This window comes from Contarinia nasturtii, unplaced genomic scaffold (assembly GCF_009176525.2).
Source record: "Contarinia nasturtii isolate CC-2019 unplaced genomic scaffold, AAFC_CNas_1.1 Cnas_scaffold_493, whole genome shotgun sequence".
Lineage (NCBI taxonomy): Eukaryota > Metazoa > Arthropoda > Insecta > Diptera > Cecidomyiidae > Contarinia > Contarinia nasturtii.
Window position 1 is genome coordinate 1,686,924 of NW_022197846.1, and position 22,452 is coordinate 1,709,375.

The following is a 22,452-nucleotide window of genomic DNA, read 5'->3' on the forward strand; positions in this document are numbered from 1 at the left end:
AACAACAACAGCGTGCACATAAACTCCGATACAGAAATGGATTTTAGCTTTTGTTTGTTGTGTTTTGCTTATTCCGTCTTCTTCTTCTTCTCGTTCTTTCGTTCGTTCGTCGCTTTTGTTGTTACTTTTTCGATATTGCTTAGGTTTACTTCAACTTCTTCTTATTGTATTGCTAACGAATATATCGTGTATGCGTGTGTTTGAACATGCTTAAATGTATAAGTTTTTTATATTCGCCTATTCATCGATTCCATGAGAAACAATGTGCGATGCACATATACACTTGTACGGCACACAGCAGGTGTCCGATCTACAATGAATGAACTTCTGTGGAAAGGCACGAAGACGCATTTGATTTGAATGAGAAACAAAAAAAGAATAGAAATACACACATACATTTTTATCGACGTTCTTTGGTGTTGGCATGAGTTGATGTCTTATACACCAATTCTACATGCCGTTGATCATTCTACATGCACAATATTCTCTGACAACCAATGAGCCGGTGTGTACCTGAATTGTACACATCGAAACATTACCAAGACTGTGTACAAGTGCACACCATACTATGACGACAACAATAACATTCAACATTCGTCCGTTCGTTGAATCGTCATTTCGTGCCAATGGTTTTATTGATCCATATTCAATTGAATTCTATTGACTATTGTCACTCACAAAACATAACACTTCGGTTTATGACCGGTCACAGATTTGATCTTCATTATTATTATTTTTTTGGTTTTGAAAAGCAAACGTTTTTCAGTTAAAAAATAGTTTCAATTTTCAAAAGTATCAACGTTTTAAAATTTAAACGTTTTTTGCGACATCTGGTGATCGTTGTTTCGTTTGATTTGACATTGATGAATGAAATTCTGAAATTTGAATCCATGTTTGATATGAATGAAAAAAACAGCCGCGTTTTTGTTTCATACATTTTATTTATTGGTAACGTTTTGGGCAAGAAGAATTTTGTGACTTTCAACAAATTCTTTGGAATACACATTGGATGGTCTTTTATAATATGAACGATTCATCTTATGAATACATAAAACTAAAACTGTTTGGCATAAAAACGAATTGTGTGCGTATAAATGGAATTCAACGTATTGTACACATAACCGAAAAATGTTTCGGTCGATGAATAGACATTGCGAACTGTTTGATTTGATACGACGCCCGATTTCATTTCGTAGAGGTATGGCAATGCAATCTGAAAAATGGGCAAAATATGATTTCCGATTAGTGACAGAACGAAAAAAAAAAAAACAGAAAAAAAAATCGGACAAAATGACTCACCAAAATGAGAAGAACAAAAACAATTGGACGCAGCAGTGAGGCGAAGAGTTGAATTGAGAATCGTAACAGTCTCAATGTGATGTAAAATACTAAAGCAGCGATCAGAATCGAAACCACATCACGTGGAAATTCAAAGTTCATAATGAATTCGGCCAATTGGGCTCGGATGTCACCGTTGCCATATGCAGTGTATTTCGGCTGAATCGGAATGTTCACAAATCGTTAATATCAACTGGATTTTCATTGGAACTTTCAAAATACTCACCATTTTGTGAAACTCTTCGCGACTATATGCCATTGTTGTGTCTTTTTTCTTCACGTGCTTCGAATGGAATGACTTTTCTTTGAATTATTTCAAAAATACTCAGTGGTTAAAGTTGCTGTCACAATATTTCGTAAATGATGCTCTTTGAATGATTTTCTGAAAAATACTGTGTTGTTTTTCAAATGCGGATCGGACTTTTATTGTAATACGATTGCAATGTGTACTGTGATCGTAAATTTGTTTTTTAACTGACGTTTTATTTACAAATCGCTCTCTTGTGGGACACGTATGCCGCATTAACTAATCCCTTCGATAATAACGTATAACAATGACGTAGTAACTGTGCCGAGATAATTTCGTTTATTATTTTTTTTTGTTTATTCTCTAAATTTCCATCAAAATTACGAAATCATTCACTGTGGGACACAAACGTCAGATTTTGTCACAAACAAAACTTCTGACTCATATTTTTTGCTGTCTTGCTGTCTCGCTGCATTGTATAAGTATAGATGGGGCCACCAACACATACACAAAACACAAATAAGAACCAACTGATGTTTGTTTGTTGTTGTTTTCAATCATAAATGTATTTATCTAATTGTGTGCCATACAAGCCGATATGATTCTTTTCCATTTGTAAACTGAAAATTCGTTAGCTCAAATTCTGTTTCATATTTGTCTTACATCACTAATGTCTACTATCAAACATTCATTGGTTTTGTACACTTTTCACATTTGCTTCTTCTTTTACACATAAAATGATGATCATTATTCTTTTATTCGATCAGAAGATAAATAAAAAGTCTTAATAGCTAAATTAACTGATGATTGATAATGAGGTCCATTTCGTGTTATCTTTATCATGGTATGAAAATGAACAAACAAAAAGAAAACATTTCGAATGTTTTGTGAGTGAAATTATCTCTCGTGGCAAAAATGAAAATGTAAAAATTCAATCAAATCGATTTATTTAAGCAATTTTTTAAAAAATAAAACTGCCAATCAATATTTATAAAAAAAAAATATTCACTCTGTTTGTTTTGCGATTTCAAAAAAAGAAATTGTACAAAAAAAAAAATATTGTTTGTCGATTGTAATGAGAAAAACAATTTGAAAATAGTAAATAATTTAAATTCATTTTCTTTTCTCTCTCGGTATCATTCGATAGCGCGGTTTACTTAAATATTGTCATAGTCTTCATCCATTTCAAGTGTGCTGGATGTTCCTACGGTTGACAATGGTATGTATGATGAATTCGGTGTGGTTGAATGTGCTGAGCTGGATTGAGTGGAAGGTGCGCTACTGCTTTGTAACGTTGATGAATTCGACGTTATTGTGGACGAAGCATATGGATGTGACAATTGTTTAACTAATTGTGTTTTGCTGGTTGAACGCTGTGCCATTTTGCCTAATTGAGATTGAAGCTGCAAAAAAAATAAAAATTAAAAAAAAAATTGCTATCGAGCGTGATTTGTATTTGAATTAAAATTACCTCATTTTTGGTCGTATCGATAGTCGACGATGACTTTTCGTTTAATTTCAGTATGTTGCTTACAGAATGACTATGATTTGATGAGGTGGACACTGCTGCCGCCGTCGCCGATGTGCTTGGCAATAATGGAATTTTCGAAAAATCGAACGTAATAACTGGTTGCTTTGTGTCCGAATTCGTGGATTTTGTTGTTGGTAAATAGTTGGCCGTAATGATCGGCGATGCTAAATTATTATTTGCCCCAATGGTAGCCGGTGTTGATTCCATTCGCAGTAGTTTAACGGACGTCGGTTTATTTACATCGATTTTAATCGAATAATTTATCGGTGAGTTATTGTCGTTGTTTGATGTAGTTGAGTAATTGTTTTGGTTTCGAATTGCATTTGAATCCAATGAATGCTGTTTTGTATATTTCCAATGTGAACTGCTACTACTTCCTGCGTTCAGTTCACGTGCTCCACCATTTGGATTGCCAACCACACCATTTACAGGTGAATCAATTGACAGCATACCATCTTCACTCGATTCACGTCGTTCGGGATATATGTCACATTGTTGCTCCTCGGCCACATTAATATCGGGTATATTTTTCACCAATTCACGTAAAAAATCAAACCGACTCTCGGACATAATGCATTGCTTCATATGCGACGGTGATAGGGTTTTTGCATTTCGTGCATTTGTAATTCTCAATGTTTTGGTCAACATTGATTCAACGAATAGCTCCAAAGTTCGAGGTATTTATTTCGGTTAAGGAATATAAATGCATTTGTTGTTATTGAAATTAAAAAAAAAAATTGTGTATCTAAATAAACGTTCATTGTATATAGCGAATTAAGTTCATTGCTGAAATTAATGCAATTAAAATAGTAATTTGCATTTGAATTCATCTGTATCGCTTTCATAGTGGCTTCTAAATAAATACAAAACAAGTTTTCTATCGCAGTCAGAGATGAGTTTCGTACGAAATGTTCAATTAAATTCAAATTGACAGAAGAAGAAGAGGCGAACTGCATACAAAACCATAAAAAACTGAACGAATTATTGTGTATACGCATAGACTACTATTTAATTGCAATAAAATAGCAAGTGACCTAACCTCAAATATATATATTTAAAAAAAAACACTATACAAATTTCACACAGAATCACTTATTTGTGATGATATCGCGCAATGTACGAAACACGCATCGAATACATTTGTCTATATACGATACAATTTATATAGAGTTATGATACGTGTTTGTTTTTATTTGGTGGTTTTTTTTTATTTTTGAAAAAGGATATAGATTATGATTGGTACAGCTTGTGCGACTTTCCCCACTTCTTCGTCACTCTGCATGATCTTTTTGATTCGTCCCTGCGAATAAAAAACAAAAACGAATCATGAAAAAGCGAAACAAACACAAAAAATCATAAATTCGAATAAACAACATCCAAGTAGCTTATTCCTAGAATGGGCACTGTCGACGCGATCGGCCGAATCGAAATAACGAATAAGTAAAATCCAATAAATTGATTTGTTTATCACCTACAACCTACTCTGACAACCAAACTGTTTTATTTGTGTTTTTGACCACGACAATAAAGAAGCAAAAAAAAAACAAGAAACATTCTTCAACTCAAACAACATTCACAAAAACGATAACTGGTTTTTATTGGCTAGAAATTTTGTTTCGTTTAATAAAAAATAATAGAAATGTTATTTTGTAATTCACTTACAGCCGGAAAGCGAGCATTATATTTTTTCTTTTTCAATGGCATTGTTTATCTGTGTTACTCCTATTTTGTTTTTTTTTTTCGTTTCCAATAATATCAAATCAATGCACTGCAAATTTTTTTAACACGTTCTCACGTTCTTTTGATAATTGCAATTTATCAAAATACCTTTCGATATATACAAAAACAAACACAACAAAAACAAACGCATATATCGCAATTCACAATAATGTCGTTGTTTTGTTTTCGTCCTCCAAAAAAAAACTCACTTTCTTCCCGTCTTGTTGTCTAATTTATACACGACGGCGATTTGTTGAAAGAATACAAAAACACTGTAAACGACAGCGCATTTATATACTGAATTGTATTTACGTGATTTGGGACGAATTGACGCGTGAGCCATTGAAACTGTCAATTTTTGTCACAATTTCATAAGTATATGTGTGATTCAAAATACAAACCGACCGGAGCGATATCTATCGTACGATATTTAGAAGTATGATTGCACTTTGTTTTTGGTACGATAAACAGTATGGAAAATAAACTTTTTCGTTGAAAATAAATTTACCTTTCGCCAAGAATTTTATTTTTGACATCATTTTTGAAAGTGTCTAAAAATAAAGTCATTTACAAACCGTTTGCAACATGTTGGATTGTTATCAAAAGCAATAAAGAGATTTTAAATGAATAAATGCTGTTTTTGTTTTTTGATTCTCATGTATTTGAGTGCATCAGACGACGATGTTTACAATCTTCAACAGATAGCTCCTCCAATGTGTCTGAGTGGGATTGAAATGAGTTCAAGGACTAATATGCCGTCTGATCAAATAACGTCATCATTATTACAGTTATTTTTCAGTAAAAGATATCGATTTCGATCAAACGGCAACATTCTTCATGAATAAAACATCAATGTTTGAACGGCAAAAATGTACAAATTTTTATTTTTAGCCTGAAATGCGAAATACAATAATTTTTTTTTAATTTGTGTCACACAAGAAAATAAAACTTGTTAAATATTTTTGTTTAAAATTGAATCGAAAAAATGCTTAAGCAAAATTTTGATAATTTTCCAAAAAAAAAAAAAATCGTTTGAAATTTCTTAAATTAAAAAACATGAATGAAACGAATTAATTAAATTCACTAAAATATTTAAAAAGAAAATAAAATGAGTTACATTTAATAAAAAAAAATCCCTTTTGAAAAGGATCACAGATATGGTAACTTTATCCACCGACGGGCTCTCACATTTATATTTAGCAATAGAATGGGAGTTTATGTTTTTCATTTTTTTTTGTGCGTTTATGTGTGGACATATACAATTTAATGCAATCGTGCAACTATGAATATTAAATAATTATTGGTTGTTTGTGTGTGTTTTTTTTTGCTCATTTTAAGTTACCTTAATAAATTGTGCATGAAATTTGTTCAACATATACAAAAGAAATTGATTAATATTTTGTTTTGTCCAAAGTACAAATTACAAATTGTGCTTACAGCTACTTATAGATATTAAACTAGGATAGATAAAGAAGAATAAAAAAAGAAGCAAATAGTGCCACACTGCATAATGTTAGTTGTCATAATTTTGAATGTTCCAAATTCTCATTAGTGGAAGCCGAAAAGGGATAGGAAAGGGGTGGTTAAATTTATTTTGGAACTTTTTTTTTCATTGCAATCATCATTATTTATAACGAGATTGTTTTTTTTTGTTTTAAATCATTTCAAAATGAATTTACATCAATTGTCAAAAGCGAAAAGCAACATTTAATGCCTTTTAGCGTCTACCAAGTGCAAACAAGAGTTTCTTATTTAATCATTTCCGATTTAACAGTCCCCATCCATTTCATTTTTGTTTCAGAATTGGATAAGATGAAGTAAAATTGAGATAAGCATTGAAACCAATAGAAAAAAATATACAATTGTTAATGGGAAAAAAAGGGGAGAAAAGATAAACAAAAGAAGGAGATCTTCGTCAATTTGAATTGTTTTCAGATAAAAAAAAATACCTACATCCCAAGCAACCAGAAGGCAGAAAGAGAATTTGCCATTTTTTGTTATGTTTTTTTTTTGTTGTCACTTTGTGTACAGTTTCTAATCTACCTCTAATTTTCTAAAACTACCGACCATACCCGCATCAATGTCTGCATCATCGTTGCCAGCAAAATTGGTGGATTCTTTTGTGATTTCAATGTACATGTCATCCAAAGCAAGGATTGCCTCACGTTGTCGCCGAAGACGTGCTTTGAATGCATCAATCATATCGTTCAATGGAACGGTGCCACCGTATTCTTTTGGCAACAATGTTGGATTTACTTTTGTTTTTAATTCTTCGAGATTTTTGCTGAACTAGATTTTTTTTTGTTTGTTTTCATGTGCAAAAAGAAGAGAAAAAATATGTTAATGAAAGTGTCAACAAAATTTTTCAAATGTTTAAATGTTCGAATTTTCAACTTACGATAACACGTTTCTTCAGCTTTTCGTTAAGCACGCCCATTGCAAATTCCATCACTTTATTTGCGTACGCTGGTAAATTAACAAAGTACGACTCTTTCAAACGCATCGGTGTCGAATTCTAGAGAGACGAATTTTTCCATTACCACAACGTTACAAATCAAAAACAAATTGAATTAATTTTTTTGTTTACCTGAATGCATTTTAACATGGCGCGGATATCAGTCAATGACCATAAGCTAAGTAATCCCATGCTTAAACCTTCTTCGTCGTTGATATGCGAATAGCCGGCCACTTGTGATTCTTCATCGTCCAAAAGTGCTTCGGTGACAAGTGAATGGGCTCGTGCCATTTGAGCTGATGTAAAACGATATGGATCGAAACGTCCGGCACAGGTTAAAATCAATTGACGCCCGTGTTCATCACGTTCAAGCAATGGTACAACATAGCCCATATCAATGATTTCTTCCAATGCTTTATCTTCGATATCTAAACTACGGAACCATTGCGGATATAATTGACGAATGGTTAAGTATTTTTCCAACATTTCACAGGCTGGTTGCAATGAGAACTTTTTTACACGCAAAAATCGCAATAAAAATACAGCGTCGGTACGGCATCGTTTGATATGCGGATGCTTGGCAATCCATTCACGAAATTGTGCCAGCGCTTGAGTTCGAATGTTTTCATCTTCGCGCAATTCATCTTTTGCGATTTTTTTAAATTGTGAATTCAACGAACATACATATGGATCGTATTGGGTGTCATTGGTTGGGGTTTTCAAATCGGAAATTACTGGTTCGGTTTGCAACACTGTGAACGAAAAATTGAAAAAAAAAAAAGAAACATTAAACATGGTCAATTATTTAAAATAAAAGGTATTCAATTATCATGAATTTTCTTGTCACATACACGTATTGTATAGTTAATTGTTTTGATATGTGAAATGGTGAAAAAGTTAGTACATTGCCTTTGGCGGACGAATGGGTATGACAGTAATAGATTATAATCGGTGTACGGCATTTTGCGTAAGTCAATCTGATGTAATGATCGCTTAATCAAACCACAGCTTTCGACCAGCACACACTCCGTCAATTATTTCATTTATTAATCAATTAACTCGAGCTCTCGCACACACACACACTTTTCGATCTAACGCACATATTTCAATTTTATTTCGAATGGTATCTTGCCGTTTTTCATATATGACCAAAAAGCGAATGCATTGCAATTTAATCTCAAAATTGCTACTTGTTCCAACTGCTTAAGCATTCGCATCGATGAATAAACCTTATTTTCATATTGGTGCCGTTTTGCAAGTTTTTAACATACGCATAAAAGATGGAGAAAAATTTATTCGAATAAAAGAAGGGGAAATAAGCACAATAGGTGATATCGAGAAAGAGAGAGCGAGAGATACAGATATAAATACAAAAAAAATATGTTGTGCGCATATCCGTTGATCGATCGATGATTGAACTTATCACAAATGCTAACCAATACGTTTTCTTGGTATGTTCTCTTTTTTTTTGCTATACCAAGTTGCAATTTTATGTACGTATGTGCTAAATTTATTAATTTTTATGGAAACAATTCCAAATCGGCAAACGCATTTTATGTTCGAATTTAAGTTTCGTTGTTGCATTTTAGCACATGCGTTTATTTTTCAGCTGTATCTTGCGCATACACAATATTTAATGTGAAAATGGCAACGGAAATGAATCGCGAAAATGGTTGTTTATAATAATGTGCAGTTAAACTATGAAGTACTACGATTGTTTGTATTGAATATGCAAAAGCAGCATTCATTCATTTCCTCATGACCTAATCTTTATCAATTGGTTAATCTATCACATTTGAAAGGCTTTAAATAAATGCATGTTCATTGAATACATTCGATTTCATTTGAGGTGCACTTTTTGATGCATCCCATTTTTCAATCATAAAAAGTAGACAAATTGGTTCAACATTTTATCGTGTATCACATATACCGATGAATGCAAACGTTACGCAATTTGTCGAATTTGAAATTCAAATGTTAAATTAGATTAATTGTCGATTTAACAGCAACAGTCCGAGTTACATATGAATCACGACCAAAGCACCCATCATACACACACATATCGAAACTCTCACACGAAACAGAAAGGAAGGAAGAAAGAAGAAAAAAATACCATATACGCACACCATATCTACAAACATGATGATGTGTGTGTGTGATAAAATTGATGAAATGTAGTTTTTGACCTTGGAACACCAATGTTTATAACCACAAACAAATTGAATACACTTGTCAAACGAATCAGCCTTTGTTGCGGTTTCAAATGCAAACATACGATTTGTGACGTTTTGTTAAAAGTTGAGCTGGGGTTTTTTCTTTATTATTTATGTCATCGAACGAATGTTCGCATTATTTTTTTTAATGATCAATTATTCTCTGGGTTTTTGACCAGAAACCAACAAGCATGTGACCAGTGTGTCATATAAATGCGAGAAATCGCCTTTTTTTCACCTCAATATTTTATTATGATTAGTGTATGGTTTATTTGTTGATCGTAAAGTTTCAAAAATTTCAATTTCGTGGAACTCAGCGTACTATTTTCATATGAAGCTGAATAACAGCGAATGGCGGGCGCCATTTATAGACTGGGTCAAGTGTGTTTATAACGTCAACGGATTTTCACACACATAAAAAAAGGAGAATTTATGTGCAACTTTAATGACTTGCTTGATTAAACGAATATTTACAATTGACGCGATTTTTTTGTTGGTCAATTGATATAAAAAGCGCATGAGGTGTCATAAAATTACTTTGTTTACCTTCGTAATCAAAAGGTAAGCATACCCAATTCAATTGATAGAGTATGTTGTCCACGGACAATCACGGCGTATGTATGTATTGATGATGACGATTATTTACACTGCAAACATGTTGACTGTCATGTTGACGCAGTGTCAACTTATCGCTCTGAATTGGTGAGCATTTTGTTGTTGTTGTTGTTGTTGCATGGCAGCGATCAATGACATCATTGTGAATGTAGGAACGAGAAAATCATGCGAAAAGAAGAAATATAAGTACGCGCGTAGTATTTCCCAAATGGAAATCAAACGCTGAAATGTGGCAATGCACTCAGTATATTGTTGGCCAAGCCACCAATCTAACTGGATTTCTAATTTCAACATGCGCGTGAGAAAAAAAATAGATTTATTTATCGATATTGCTGCAATAGAAAATGCACACAATTCCCAGATCGACGGCGATCTATTTTTGCGACACATTTCGATATATGCAGTAAGCAAAGGAGAAACCACACGCCATGCACCACACCATGTTCGAAATTTGTCTATGATCACCATTTTTGTGGTTTGAATTAAAATCACAGAGAATATATTGAGTGTTCTGAGAGTGTTTCGATTTGAAAATGTCGACAGATTTTTGAATTCAATTATGGTGTGTGTGTGGTTACAACTGATAAAATCCAAGACGGAACAACGCAATCGATCACATTATGATCTGTCCACACACACACACCGTTCGATGAAAAGTGAAATCGTAACGGCATAGACTCGAAATTCCGCATACATTCACGTTGGTGGTTGTGTTGAAATGAATGTAATTTTAAATTGACCGATGCTGTCTGCTGCCGTGTCTATGGCCGGTTACTCATTTGTAATCCAAGCACTCTTTGGCCATGCTGGTATCTCTTTCGATACATGTAACAAGATATTAAGTTTTTTGCGGCTATTATTTTTTTATATGGACGTGTGTGTGTCTTTTTTTTTATATTTATACTTTCGTTAATGCCTATAATATAAAGCGTGATTATACTTTGGTGTTGGCATAATATAAAATGAAAATATAGCGGCACATACAAAACATCCGAAATTATATAATACATCGTCAACGAATCAGCATTTTTAAGCAGCAACAACGGATCACATAACATAATGCAATTAATAACGGTACAGATGGGTTTTTTCCTCGTTTCTTCTCTCTTTCTCAGCCGAACAAAGAGGAATCAATTCATTAGATTTTGTGATTACAACACACAAAATCGATGGATCGCCCAAATATGATTGCGGCGTCTCAAACTTCATGGAATTTAGTTTTCGTAACCGGCAAAATCGTTTTTATTATGTCGCGGAGTGACGACGATCTTGATTTTTGATGTAAGTTTCGGATAATGCAATCGGTATATCATTGGACAATAAACGTCATAGGTACTCACAGTCGATTACTTCAGAAGAAGTGTTAACGATAGAATCGACAATAAAATGAACACCACAATAGAGAGTGATTGTTACTTGCCATCGCTTGCCATTGAATTAAAAAGCATTTCATTTCTTCACACAATTGAAATCACATCGGCAACAATGTATATTAATATACAATGGAGGAAGAGAGAAAACTAAGGCCGTAGCGTTTCTTTTGAACGAGAAAAAGAAAACGAAACTTTCTCATTTTCTGTCTACAAATCGATTTGAGTTGGCGCTGCAAAACAAGCAACAATTACATCACTACCATCATCAAGTACCACGGACAACGCAACTGCATTATAGTTTTGCTACTACACCCAGACACACACACACGACCGCTGTTATCTTATTTCATTTCTTCTTCTTGGCAATTGACATTTGGCTCCTCTCAAAAATAAGAGCCTTTCGAATTTCTTCGATTCAATTTAAGCAGAATCAAGTGGAAATTCGGGGAATCGGGAAGAAGAAATTTGCGGAAATACGGTGAAAGGGGACCAATCATGTTGAATCTCGTTTCCAATGCTCCTTTACAATTTTTATGTCCGAAATGGCCTTTTAATTGAACACTGCAAAATTTGGAATTATTTTGTGTTTACTCCAAAAAAACCACAACTACCGTCTCTTCGATTCGACTCAGTTGTTGCCGTTGTTTATGTGTTTCTTCTTTGAATTCAAAGTGATGGAACGTAGTTCCGTTTTCCCTTCAAAAAAAAAAAAAACGCACGAAAGTAAATTTCGTAAATTCAATGATACATCATTATTATTATTCGTAAAACGTACGAAGCAATGTAAGTAATAAAATCAAATTTGATTTAAATTTTTGCGTACGAAGAATAAAAACGAAGGAAACGCAAAACAACAATGCGGCAGAAATAATTGAAGTAAATTGCTCTAACAAAAGTTTATATCTGGTTTCGTTAGTTTTGATTCACTCCACAAAATTCTATTCACGTAAACGGAACACAAACTATAACCGGCACATTGTGTGTAACGTGTGACGGTTGATAAACGGCTGACGTTCGTTTTTCGGAGAATATTCCAGTGAATCTTGTTTTGAAAACTACCTAGGCCAATCAGTGACAATGACAACGATATGTTGTTCACATTCTGTGTTAACACGTTCATAGAATCGATAAAATTGTGCACCTAATATACACTTGATTCATGTTTTTTTTTTGTATTCTTGTCAAAAGAGCAAGGTTGCTGCTGTTTTTTTTAGTTCCGTAATCAGTGCACGCAAATTATGTTATCATGCTGAAACCTGATCAATCAATTTAAAAAACATTAGTGGAAGTTTTTTTTTGTCTTTAAATGATATATTCTCACCCAAAACCAGGAAGGCGTCACTCAAATCATTCAAAATCCACTCAAACGAATCGAAAGACTTGAACAACAAAAAAAAATCACTTCTTAAGCTTAGTGTTGCAATACCGTTTCATTTCCTATTCTTCTTCTTCTTTTTCGTGTTACCGAATGCGGTAACTCGAAATTCAACATGCATTCTGTCCAGAACTACGTACACACAAAAATGACGAAATCGTTGAACATTGAAAAAGTTTCTTGACTTGTTTGGCTTGATTGTGAAATCGAATTGTATTTGGTTGGGAATTGACGTTTGGACAGCTCCGGAGAACTTTCGATTTCATTTCAACTTCTTCGGCAATCAAACGAACGAACGAATAAGAAAAAAATAAATATATTTATGAATTCTTCAGCAAGTCAACACGTTACATCGCAACACCGAAACTCGATTATGAAATCGAAAGCCATACCAGCAGCTCTTTTAACTCTCTCTCTCTCTCCTTCTCTCTCTCTCTCTCTGTGGCTCTCCCATATTTCAGTTTAACTTTGTTCAATGGATACAAACTGATATGTTTCGTGACCTTTAAGAGTTGTGAACACATTTTGTATTATGTAACTGTACTAATAGCAGCTTTTTTTCTTCTCACTCTCAAAATTCAGACGACCAACAGAAAGAGATAGAAACACCATTCGAATACAACAAAGGATGGAATGAAAAGTAAGTCAAACTCGATCTGATCCGAATAAATTGTTGAATAAATAATGAATATGTAAATGTTAAATCGATTGGCATAATCATAAAGCATGATTTTCAAGCCCGAAATAAAAAAAAAAAAACGAAGAAAGGAAACACATCGAACCAGCTGAAGACAGCACACAGCAACGAGCGAGTGTTTTATTTTGCTTTTGGTCATTTTGTAAATATAATTTATATAGAACTTGTACATTTGACATACACACAAACACCGAACTATTATGACATGTGAAATTCAGTGCACAATTCCATATCACTCACACACAATGTGTGAATTTCATCGTATGAATGGTGTATTGTAAATTCTATACACCGAACCTTTTAATGAACGTTTGTTGCTTTTTGTTTTCTATATCTATCCGTGATCAGCGTTATACAAAAAAGTAGGCAAAAAAAAAACTAACTAGCTGGAATTCGTGCCACTTTGCAAATTGTATTTATTTTTGTGCATATTTTATGACACTTGGTAGCACACTTCACGCCAATGAATTACATTCTCAATGAACGAAATTGGCGATTTGATTCAATCCATTTGAAGTTGCTTGATACGGATGCCAAAAGCACATTCAAAATGAATTGCCCTTATCTCAATATTTATCGATGCGAGAAAAAAAAATTCAAACAAATCGATATAAATGAAAATTTCGTAGCACAGATTAAAAATGAATATAAAAAAATAATGTAAACTTACTTTTGAAAAGTGGTTATTCCTTTAAGTTATATTTAATTTTATCGAAATAAAAATCGAAACCAAAAAAATTTCGAACGAAAAACAACAAAATTTTTAATTTGAAAACGAAATTTAAAAGAAAAAAAAATTGTGTGTGAAAAAGTTTTTGAATAAGGGAATGAAGGAAAACACTTGTTAATTTAGAGGTAGATTCAGCCAAACTAAATTATGAAAAGAGTTTACGCTACCATATGACCACATCGGCGCGCTGAAAAAAACGCACACATTATTTCGAAAGAAAAACCGAAATCTACGGTGAGACCGAAAGTGGGAGATCGCTTCAATATACAAAACATTCAATACATGATCACACACAGGCTGTGTACATGCCGCTCATTTTGCTCATTATGTTGGTGGTTGGTTGCCTTACATTGCTAGCTAGCTGCTGTTGCGTTCGCTTTGGATATATGTATTTGGTTTTGCACGTATGGACTATACAAATAAATCGAAATAATTGAAGTCTTTTGGCTTTCTCCCTCTCTCCAGCTCTTGTTGTTTGGGTATTTTTTTTTTTCTCTCGTCTTTTTCAAAACTGCTTGTGTTGTTCTCCTCTGTGGTTGTCAATTTACATCGCCACACATAACTTCCTCGCAAGATTTCGTACACATTTTGCTTTTTTCGGGTATGCGGTGTAAAACAATACATACAGTCAAATGGTGAATGAAACAAAAATTAAAGAAGATGTGCAATGATCAATTCAACAATGGATGATTTATGATATCACAACAGTCTAATACCGAAATTTTTGAATAGTTGAGCTTTTTTCGTAAAAATAAAGGTCACACATTAAAGTAAAATGCATGTGCGCATAAGCTCACCACGTCATAATCGATGCTAATTGACAATGCTTGGAAAATTTTCTCTTTTTAAATTGATGACGTTCATAGAAACATTGTGAAACACGATTCAAAGAATCAAAATTAACGTATCGCTTTACTTCCAGCAACGAAGATCAAGTTAATGTAATACTATTCAAAATTGACCAAGTCATACTTTTTCAGTCGGTAAATACTAATGAATTGTTTCGTTCGAATTCATCAAATTTCCGCGATCAAAATCAAAATCAAATCGGATTAAAATAATCAGACGAACGAAAGTGAAAGAGGTAAAAGTTTATTGAGCTCTTTGCCATTGCATTTATATAATTTAATATGAATTTATATAATACATAGACTATGTTCTATTGTGAAGTCGAAACGGTGAACAAATGCATAATGAGAAAGTTATATAAAAAAAAGATCATCGCACAAAACTGCAACGCAGGCCACAGTAATTTGTAGTAGATACAGTGTCGTCGTCGTTGCGCTCGTCGCTCGGGTTCAGAGAACTGAACTAACAACATTGAGTTGCATTGTCTGTGTATGCATCGAATGTACATCTGGGTATAATCTGCATTTCAAAAGCATTTTCTATCGGTACAATAGCCGATTAACGGCGCCAATGGGAATGCCATCCATTTCCAAAAAAAAAATATATTAACAAACATAAAGACACACTCACACAGTCCGATTCATTGAAAAATTCAATGTTTTTTTTCAGCTCGAAAACAATGAAAAACACCTATAGATATGAAGACCCATAAGAATATTGGCGCACATTTGTGTGCATGTGTGAGAGTGAACGATTTGAAATTGCATTTGAAAATGTGAATATACAAGTTGATTACAAACAAAAGTGAATCGCAGTTCATTGAATTGTATATATGGTGTGGATTTATAAGTGAAGTCATTGGGCGCATATCGAGAGATTTATAATTGACTGCCATTCTGAGTGTGTCATAAGTATTGCTGCTTTACATCTAGAGCTGGAGATGTGTCGATTTACAAATGCTGTTTTTATTTGAATCATATACAGCTTTTGATATGGAGCACATCATCACAACGAAACAAACCGATGCAGTTATTGTCGACTCTACATATACATAACGATATATACATAGACGATAGTGCATTACAATACGTAAGAGAGCCATGGCAAGCAACAACACCAGATCCAGTAAACGAAACAACAAAACCAACAATGATACAACCACACACACAAAAAAAAAAGAAACAACAACACCCAATTGCTTTCTCTTGCCCTACTTATTTTCCGCAAACACTGAGAGACGTGTCGAGTTGACTGGCTTTTGCATTGCTGGTTTTCATTGATCGCTTTGTTTACGTTAACTGCAATTCTATTACAAATGCAATGAACGCATTTGTGTACATTATACATGTGCGCGCCGGGTATTTGGCATATGAAGAAAAAAAAACAACACACACGATTCGCAGCGTAAATGTAATTGTAAGCTCATTTTATTTGAAAATCATTTGTGCTTCGTCTCGATTGCGGCAAATAATTCAGCTATTGACTTAATAGAAACGTTTTAATATATAACCCGGGCATTGTATGCATACTTTCAAAATAGCATGCATGCTACTGCGGTAATACACCTTTTCAATTTGATAACTTATCCAACTGCAATGGGTATTTTTTGGTGAGAAAAATAACAATTGCATTTTGATAAAGTATAAAAGGTTCATGTAGTTTTCGGATAGGTATCCAAGAGTTTCGATTATACACTTTGATTTACAGGCCCATGATAAGAAATGACGGCTGAAGTCCTAATGAAGCCTCATTTGAAATATATTTAAAGTTCGCGGCGCTTCGATCGCACGAAATTCGAAATGTACGTGCATGTCATGTGCTTGTTGAAATACAATTGAAAGTTTTGATTTTGGAAATCACTGTTTCTGAAACTTTTTTCAAATTAAATTTGGATTCTTGTACCAAATGATATATTCCTTATAATAGGCGATTTGAAAACATTGGAATCGATAAATTTGAAACCACATGATAATTATCATGTATTTAATGGATGCTGGACTTTAGATGACACTTTCAGACCGAAATGGAAACCAAGCCACATGAAAGTACGTAAGCCATTTCCAAAGTATACAGAGTCCGCACGGGTTATTGCGGGCAATGGCATACGTCTGTTGCCTTTTTATTTTTAATTTGTTTAAAACTGTTGAATGTGTTGTATGTTTGTGCACAGTCAGAATGAGCTTGGACTAATATTGACCATACATCGTACAATTCCAATATTGTGTGAGTGTGTGTGTTTTCTTTGTTTTTGGAATTCGATATTTACGTCTTTTGAATGGTTTTTTCTCCATCATTTTTGTGGGAAAAGAAAAGAAACCAATCAAAGGCCAAGAATAATTGATGAAAACAAAGGCTAAATTTAGCCCGAATCGTATTCTACGAAAGACGCAAGTGTTTAATGTATGGTATGACGTTCGAACACCAACATTGGCTTTTTGTGTATAAGCGAGCACCTTTTCAATAATCTACAATCCTGTTTCATTTCAATGCCATACAGCTTCTTTTGCTTTATGCATCACGCAGAATTTTGTTTTCTCACTTTTTTTGTTTTCTTTTTTGAATTATGTGGTTTGCAATTAATTACATAGTTAAATGAGCAAACAAAAAAAAAATGTTTAAACGCAAATGTTCAGTTTTCATTGCATTTAAAAATGCAATTGAGTATATGATATGGGCTATCGACACTCTATTCACACATACGCTTTAACATAATTGTCAGCTACGCACGCAATTGCCGAATACAAAAAGAAATGAAAAGAAAGAAGAAGAAAAAAAAACGGCGAAGAAACAAAAACTACAAGAATTGATTCGCTCACATTACAATTAAAATTTGACGATTTGCGAAAAATTTAACGCTTGTTTGGCCTTTCACAATTTATCATGTATGCGATCGTCTTTGATTACATGTACATGTTCAGTGTGAAGGGCTTTTTCGCTATAAATTACATTGTTTTCTCTCCATCTGACTCTCCCGCTTTGTGTATGCCTCTCTCTCACTGACTTTGACTTTAGATAATGACAATAATTGTAATAAATATCGTAAACTTTTTATTTTCCATTCTGTGAACACGGTCAATTTCTCGGAAAAAAAATCGTCTCTTTTCTTCGGCTGCTTGATTCGCATTGAAAATTTGCGTGTAGCTGATTCGCATGTTTTTTTTTTGCATTCTCTTAAATTTTGGAAATTACAATGTCTTACATTTGTAATTTTTGTTAAATTTCTACATTAAATTGTAGACAAGTCGTGCGCAAAACCGTTTTGTTTCGATCATTTTGACAAAGAGTTCGAAGGTATATTTAAATTTAATCGCAACCGAATGAATGTAACAGAAGAACACTTTTGGTTATTGTTATTTTTTTGTCTTTCATCGATGCAGACATCAATCGTTTGAATGAATTGCTTTTAAATAATTGAAATCCGGCATTTGAGTGCCGACTCACCAGATTCGTCCGTATACATTTTTGTAAGACAATCAAACAAACACTCAGAAAACTTCACTTTCAAGATTAAAAATGGTATTTACTTTTTTAAAGCACTGTCGTTGAGAAAAAAGAAACAACTGATGTTCGAACTCATTGACCGCAGAACACTGAAAGCACGATGCACATGAATGAATGGTCTAGATTGTACCGTTCGCTTTTTTACATGTTTTTCAATGCTACCAAACAAATCTTTTTGGCCATTTTCACCGGTTTTTATACCAGTTTTTTTTTTTTTAACTTACCCAAGTAAACCCCACTTAAGATTTAAAAAATTTTCGAAAATTGTTGTAAACAAAATTCCATCGGAAAAAAACGTCCACGAACTCTTAAATATTCTTTTAATATTTTCAATGGTTTAATATGCAATTACCGGAGAAATAACTTTATATTAGAATAAAAAGAGTTTATGTATACTTTGAATCGTAAGAATTGAGACTTGCTATAAAATTGCTTGACATCGCTGTTAAATTATTTGTATGTCAAGTGTCAATGTGGTGATCTTCTTTGTAAAATTCCATTGGTCAAGATTTGAAACATTTTAACAGTCTTGAGTCTACTTGGGTCATTCAAGTTGAGTTGATTTCGGCTAACATAAACGTACCATCAACCTTAACACCATTTTATGTAATATAAAATTTAATAATAAAAAAAGCCTCTTCAAACAAATGAAAATCATTGATGTTATCGATTTCATACATTAGAATGAAACCAAAATACCAAATTCGCGTGACCGGCCAAAAATCAACGGCACACACATAATAATATTTAATTTTATTTTACGTAAATATTGAATGCGGTCTCTTTCAAATCTTTCTCGGTTCCATCAATATGCATGTTTAACATGTTTCGATGCAAAACGATTTTTCGTTGTTGTTGTTGTTTTTGTTGTTGTCAACAAGGTCATTTTGTGCTCTATGCTGTGTGGCATCATAAAACCAGATCTTTGTGTTATGTTATATGCTTTTTGTTAGTTTTCGCGTGCTATTTTTTGTTGTTATTGCTTCTGTACTTGCCGCAAAATTTTCTCCTTTTATAACAAATCGAAATTAATTCATAAAAAGTGTGTTTTTTTCCTCCTTCGTTTGCATTATAAAATACGTGATCGATTTTTGACTCCATTGTTCAGATATTATGTAAATGCAGCAACAAAAACACCATTTTGAAGGAAAAAACACAGCAGCGACTCTCTTTTCTGCACAATATCGGCGAAAATGATGACGGCGAGAGAGAGAAAAAACCCCAAACCCATCTATAAAAACAAAGCTATTTCGCGATATTACAACGGATTGCCGAAATTCGGTTTATGCATCAATCACTTTGCCATTTTTGATTGCAAATTTCGTTTTTTTTTCTTCTCTCGTATCTATCTCGTTTCTTCTTTCAACCGATCGGAATCGAAATTGGCAAACAATCGAGGAAATCGAAAGTACTTGAAAGTTTTATTTCGCTGGATTGATTGATAGAGAGTTTGAACGGCGATGAAATTGGATTGTTTGTTTTCGTTCATATGCCAATTCAACCAAAGCAAAGGTAAATTATGCAATCATACACTTAAAAAACAGAAACAGAAGTAAAGTAGATAGAGTCACCTTTTTTTGCTAGACAATTACACTTAAAACTCTCATTATTATATGAACAATCAATTTACGATGTAGTGAAAAAAAAACGAATCAATTTTTAAGTTCGTAACAATTGTCGAATATGGACACACAGTCAATCATAATCATCATTCATGATGTGCCATTTTTGGATAAATGCAAACGCCATTCCATTTCCTCTTTTTAATAAACAGAGAATTTCTATTATTGTCTCATAAGCACCCCATTCAACATAATTTAATAGATATTGTTTTTATGTCCGATGACTGTGTGCAAATAATTGTCGCCATATGAGATCATTCAAATTGATTGTCAATCGAAACGATAACTTGCACGAACTGAGTTCATCGTATTACAAAGCTTTCCATTTGACATTGTGCACGATGGCGGCAATTATCGTGAAGAACACGGCGCTTGGCTAAAACAAAACGAAAAGACAATACAGCGATCTAATACGTAACTTCTGTCAGCGTACACAAGAAGTTATTGAACTTATAATGTCGATCGGCAACGACCTGCACCAAAGTGCATAATTTTGTCTTCATGATAACGTTGGCGCATTTCCATTACTTTCCATTTTCTATCTCTCTCTCTGTCTGTGTGTGTGTGTGTGTTTGTTTTATATTTTTTTATAGTTCGTCGTTTCTGTTGTGCATTTTGTTTGCCATTCTTTTGCTGCCATTGAACGTGTGGCGCATTTGATGCATTGTATAGACATACAAAATGCATTTACATCGTATGCAATATTATGACGATGTCAGCCACACATTCGCTACCTACGTAAAAAATGTGCTTCAACTGTGAAATGTGTGCACACAAAAAAAATCGCGCATACAGATCCCAAACATAATACGGCTTTTAAGTGAAGTGAAAGTGCTCGACTATTTCACATCGCATCAATTTGCTATTTATACACTCTTTTAAAAAAAAAATTATTTCGATGCCAATGGCAATTTTCTCTGACTCATTTATCGCATCGTTCGTTGCTCGATTCTTGGTGCTTGGGTCCTTGTATGTGTGATATTAAAAAAACACACATTTTCTTATTCCGCATTTTGCTGGTCCAATGTGAGAAAGACCTGAACATTTGTCATTCATTTAAAAAAAAATAAGCGAAAAATAATCTGGCGTTGCGTGTAAATCGTCTCACATTAGAAGTAGTACGAAAACCTCCATCAATTTTTTCTCTCCTTCGTTTCAATTTTTTTATGCAGAAATAATGATGGCAATGGCAATTTATGCCGGCAAAACATCAAACTACAAATGACTACCGGTCACATTCACGCCCCTTACATTTTTTTTTATTGAAGGTTTCGTGTGTCATGGAAAATTAATGTGTTGTAAAAAAAAGAGCCAATTATGTCATAGTCTTCAATGAAGACTCTTCATGCATTTGATTTTCGAAAAATAACCGCGATCAACACACAACGTGTCATCTAATTGTCATTTCATTTTGATTTAAAAATTGTTGCCGCTTTTCCACAAGCTTATTATCACGAAATCATCCAATCAACCAAATTCATGTCCCTTTAATTCTATGACATTAAAAAAAATTCTTTTCTTCCACCTACAATGCCAATTATGAATTTTAAATACAGTTTTCACTCGAAAAACTGAACCATAATGGGAGTTGACTTGGCATGTGCCTTTTAATTTTTTATAAAAAAAAGGGAAACAAAAACATTCGGTCGACGGTTTTTTTTCTGTCCATTCTGTTTGTGCGAGTTTGAAAATGCTGCACATTTCATCGAAGTACATAATTATAGACTGCAAATGATATGTATCGAATTGGTTCGTATTGGTGTGTGTAACCGTTTTACACTGAACAATTTTCTATATAATAGAGCAATCAAAGATAATTTCTTTGGCACATTCTTTGCTGAACTTCTGGCGGAATCAACTGAAAATGGATAGCTATGGTAACATTTCTGCATTCATAAAGAATTTCTTTGAAATGTGCAAAGGAACAACCGATAGACCACATTCTATAATTGCAATGTGCCCAAGTTTTTTGAAGTAAATTGAATGTCAAGCCTTTTTTTCTTAGATAAGCTTAAGATTTAATAAATATTGAAATCGATATAAAACAGTAATGGTTTTTTCCTATCTGAATAGCGCTAGCTATTCGCAGCGCCTGTACAGCATTGCTGCCCAGATGCTGAATCGTAGCGGTTGCCGCACGCGCAACACACTTCGTTTGTACCACACAGAGCATATACGTTCGCGTTC

The 22,452-nt window shown here is 33.6% G+C and overlaps 3 protein-coding genes across 6 annotated transcripts; all 3 read right to left on the bottom strand.

Moving 5' to 3' along the window:
• Window positions 1-920: 920 nt before the first annotated feature.
• On the bottom strand, window positions 921-2,006 carry LOC116339176. The gene is made up of 3 exons (XM_031764891.1): window positions 1,565-2,006; window positions 1,300-1,497; window positions 921-1,213 (listed from the first exon to the last, which is right to left on the bottom strand). The coding sequence occupies exons 1-3, from the start codon at window positions 1,595-1,597 to the stop codon at window positions 1,055-1,057; spliced, it is 390 nt and encodes a 129-aa protein (XP_031620751.1). The 5' UTR covers window positions 1,598-2,006; the 3' UTR covers window positions 921-1,054.
• A 618-nt stretch (window positions 2,007-2,624) lies between these two features.
• LOC116339112 (dr1-associated corepressor homolog) lies at window positions 2,625-5,104 on the bottom strand. 2 transcript variants are annotated; one of them, XM_031764782.1, is made up of 4 exons: window positions 4,779-5,104; window positions 4,344-4,416; window positions 3,057-3,793; window positions 2,625-2,988 (listed from the first exon to the last, which is right to left on the bottom strand). In XM_031764782.1, the coding sequence occupies exons 1-4, from the start codon at window positions 4,818-4,820 to the stop codon at window positions 2,743-2,745; spliced, it is 1,098 nt and encodes a 365-aa protein (XP_031620642.1). In that variant the 5' UTR covers window positions 4,821-5,104; the 3' UTR covers window positions 2,625-2,742. The 2 variants fall into 2 exon arrangements, with proteins under 2 accessions (XP_031620642.1, XP_031620643.1); XM_031764783.1 differs by having other exon boundaries at window positions 5,045-5,062.
• Window positions 5,105-6,135: 1,031 nt separating this feature from the next.
• LOC116339194 (clavesin-1) lies at window positions 6,136-18,669 on the bottom strand. Of its 3 annotated transcripts, none has more exons than XM_031764913.1 (4): window positions 18,584-18,669; window positions 7,423-8,042; window positions 7,234-7,350; window positions 6,136-7,124 (listed from the first exon to the last, which is right to left on the bottom strand). In XM_031764913.1, exons 1-4 carry the CDS (start codon window positions 18,600-18,602, stop codon window positions 6,870-6,872), a joined length of 1,011 nt encoding a protein of 336 aa, XP_031620773.1. In that variant the 5' UTR covers window positions 18,603-18,669; the 3' UTR covers window positions 6,136-6,869. The 3 variants fall into 3 exon arrangements, with proteins under 3 accessions (XP_031620773.1, XP_031620774.1, XP_031620772.1); XM_031764914.1 differs by lacking the exon at window positions 18,584-18,669 and adding an exon at window positions 14,234-14,451; XM_031764912.1 differs by lacking the exon at window positions 18,584-18,669 and adding an exon at window positions 8,195-8,311.
• Window positions 18,670-22,452: the final 3,783 nt, after the last annotated feature.

Coding starts and splice junctions, on each gene's coding strand:
- LOC116339176 (XM_031764891.1), bottom strand. CDS start 1,597: ATGGCATATAGTCGCGAAGAGTTTCACAAAATG. Junction 1,498..1,564: donor GCGAAGAGTTTCACAAAATG/GTGAGTATTTTG, acceptor ATTCCGATTCAG/CCGAAATACACTGCATATGG. Junction 1,214..1,299: donor TTTTTGTTCTTCTCATTTTG/GTGAGTCATTTT, acceptor CCCATTTTTCAG/ATTGCATTGCCATACCTCTA.
- LOC116339194 (XM_031764912.1), bottom strand. CDS start 8,252: ATGCCGTACACCGATTATAATCTATTACTGTCATACCCATTCGTCCGC. Junction 8,043..8,194: donor ATTCGTCCGCCAAAGGCAAT/GTACTAACTTTT, acceptor TTTCGTTCACAG/TGTTGCAAACCGAACCAGTA. Junction 7,351..7,422: donor CCATGTTAAAATGCATTCAG/GTAAACAAAAAA, acceptor TCGTCTCTCTAG/AATTCGACACCGATGCGTTT.
- LOC116339112 (XM_031764782.1), bottom strand. CDS start 4,820: ATGCCATTGAAAAAGAAAAAATATAATGCTCGCTTTCCGGCT. Junction 4,417..4,778: donor ATAATGCTCGCTTTCCGGCT/GTAAGTGAATTA, acceptor TTTTATTCGCAG/GGACGAATCAAAAAGATCAT. Junction 2,989..3,056: donor TCGATACGACCAAAAATGAG/GTAATTTTAATT, acceptor TTTTTTTTGCAG/CTTCAATCTCAATTAGGCAA.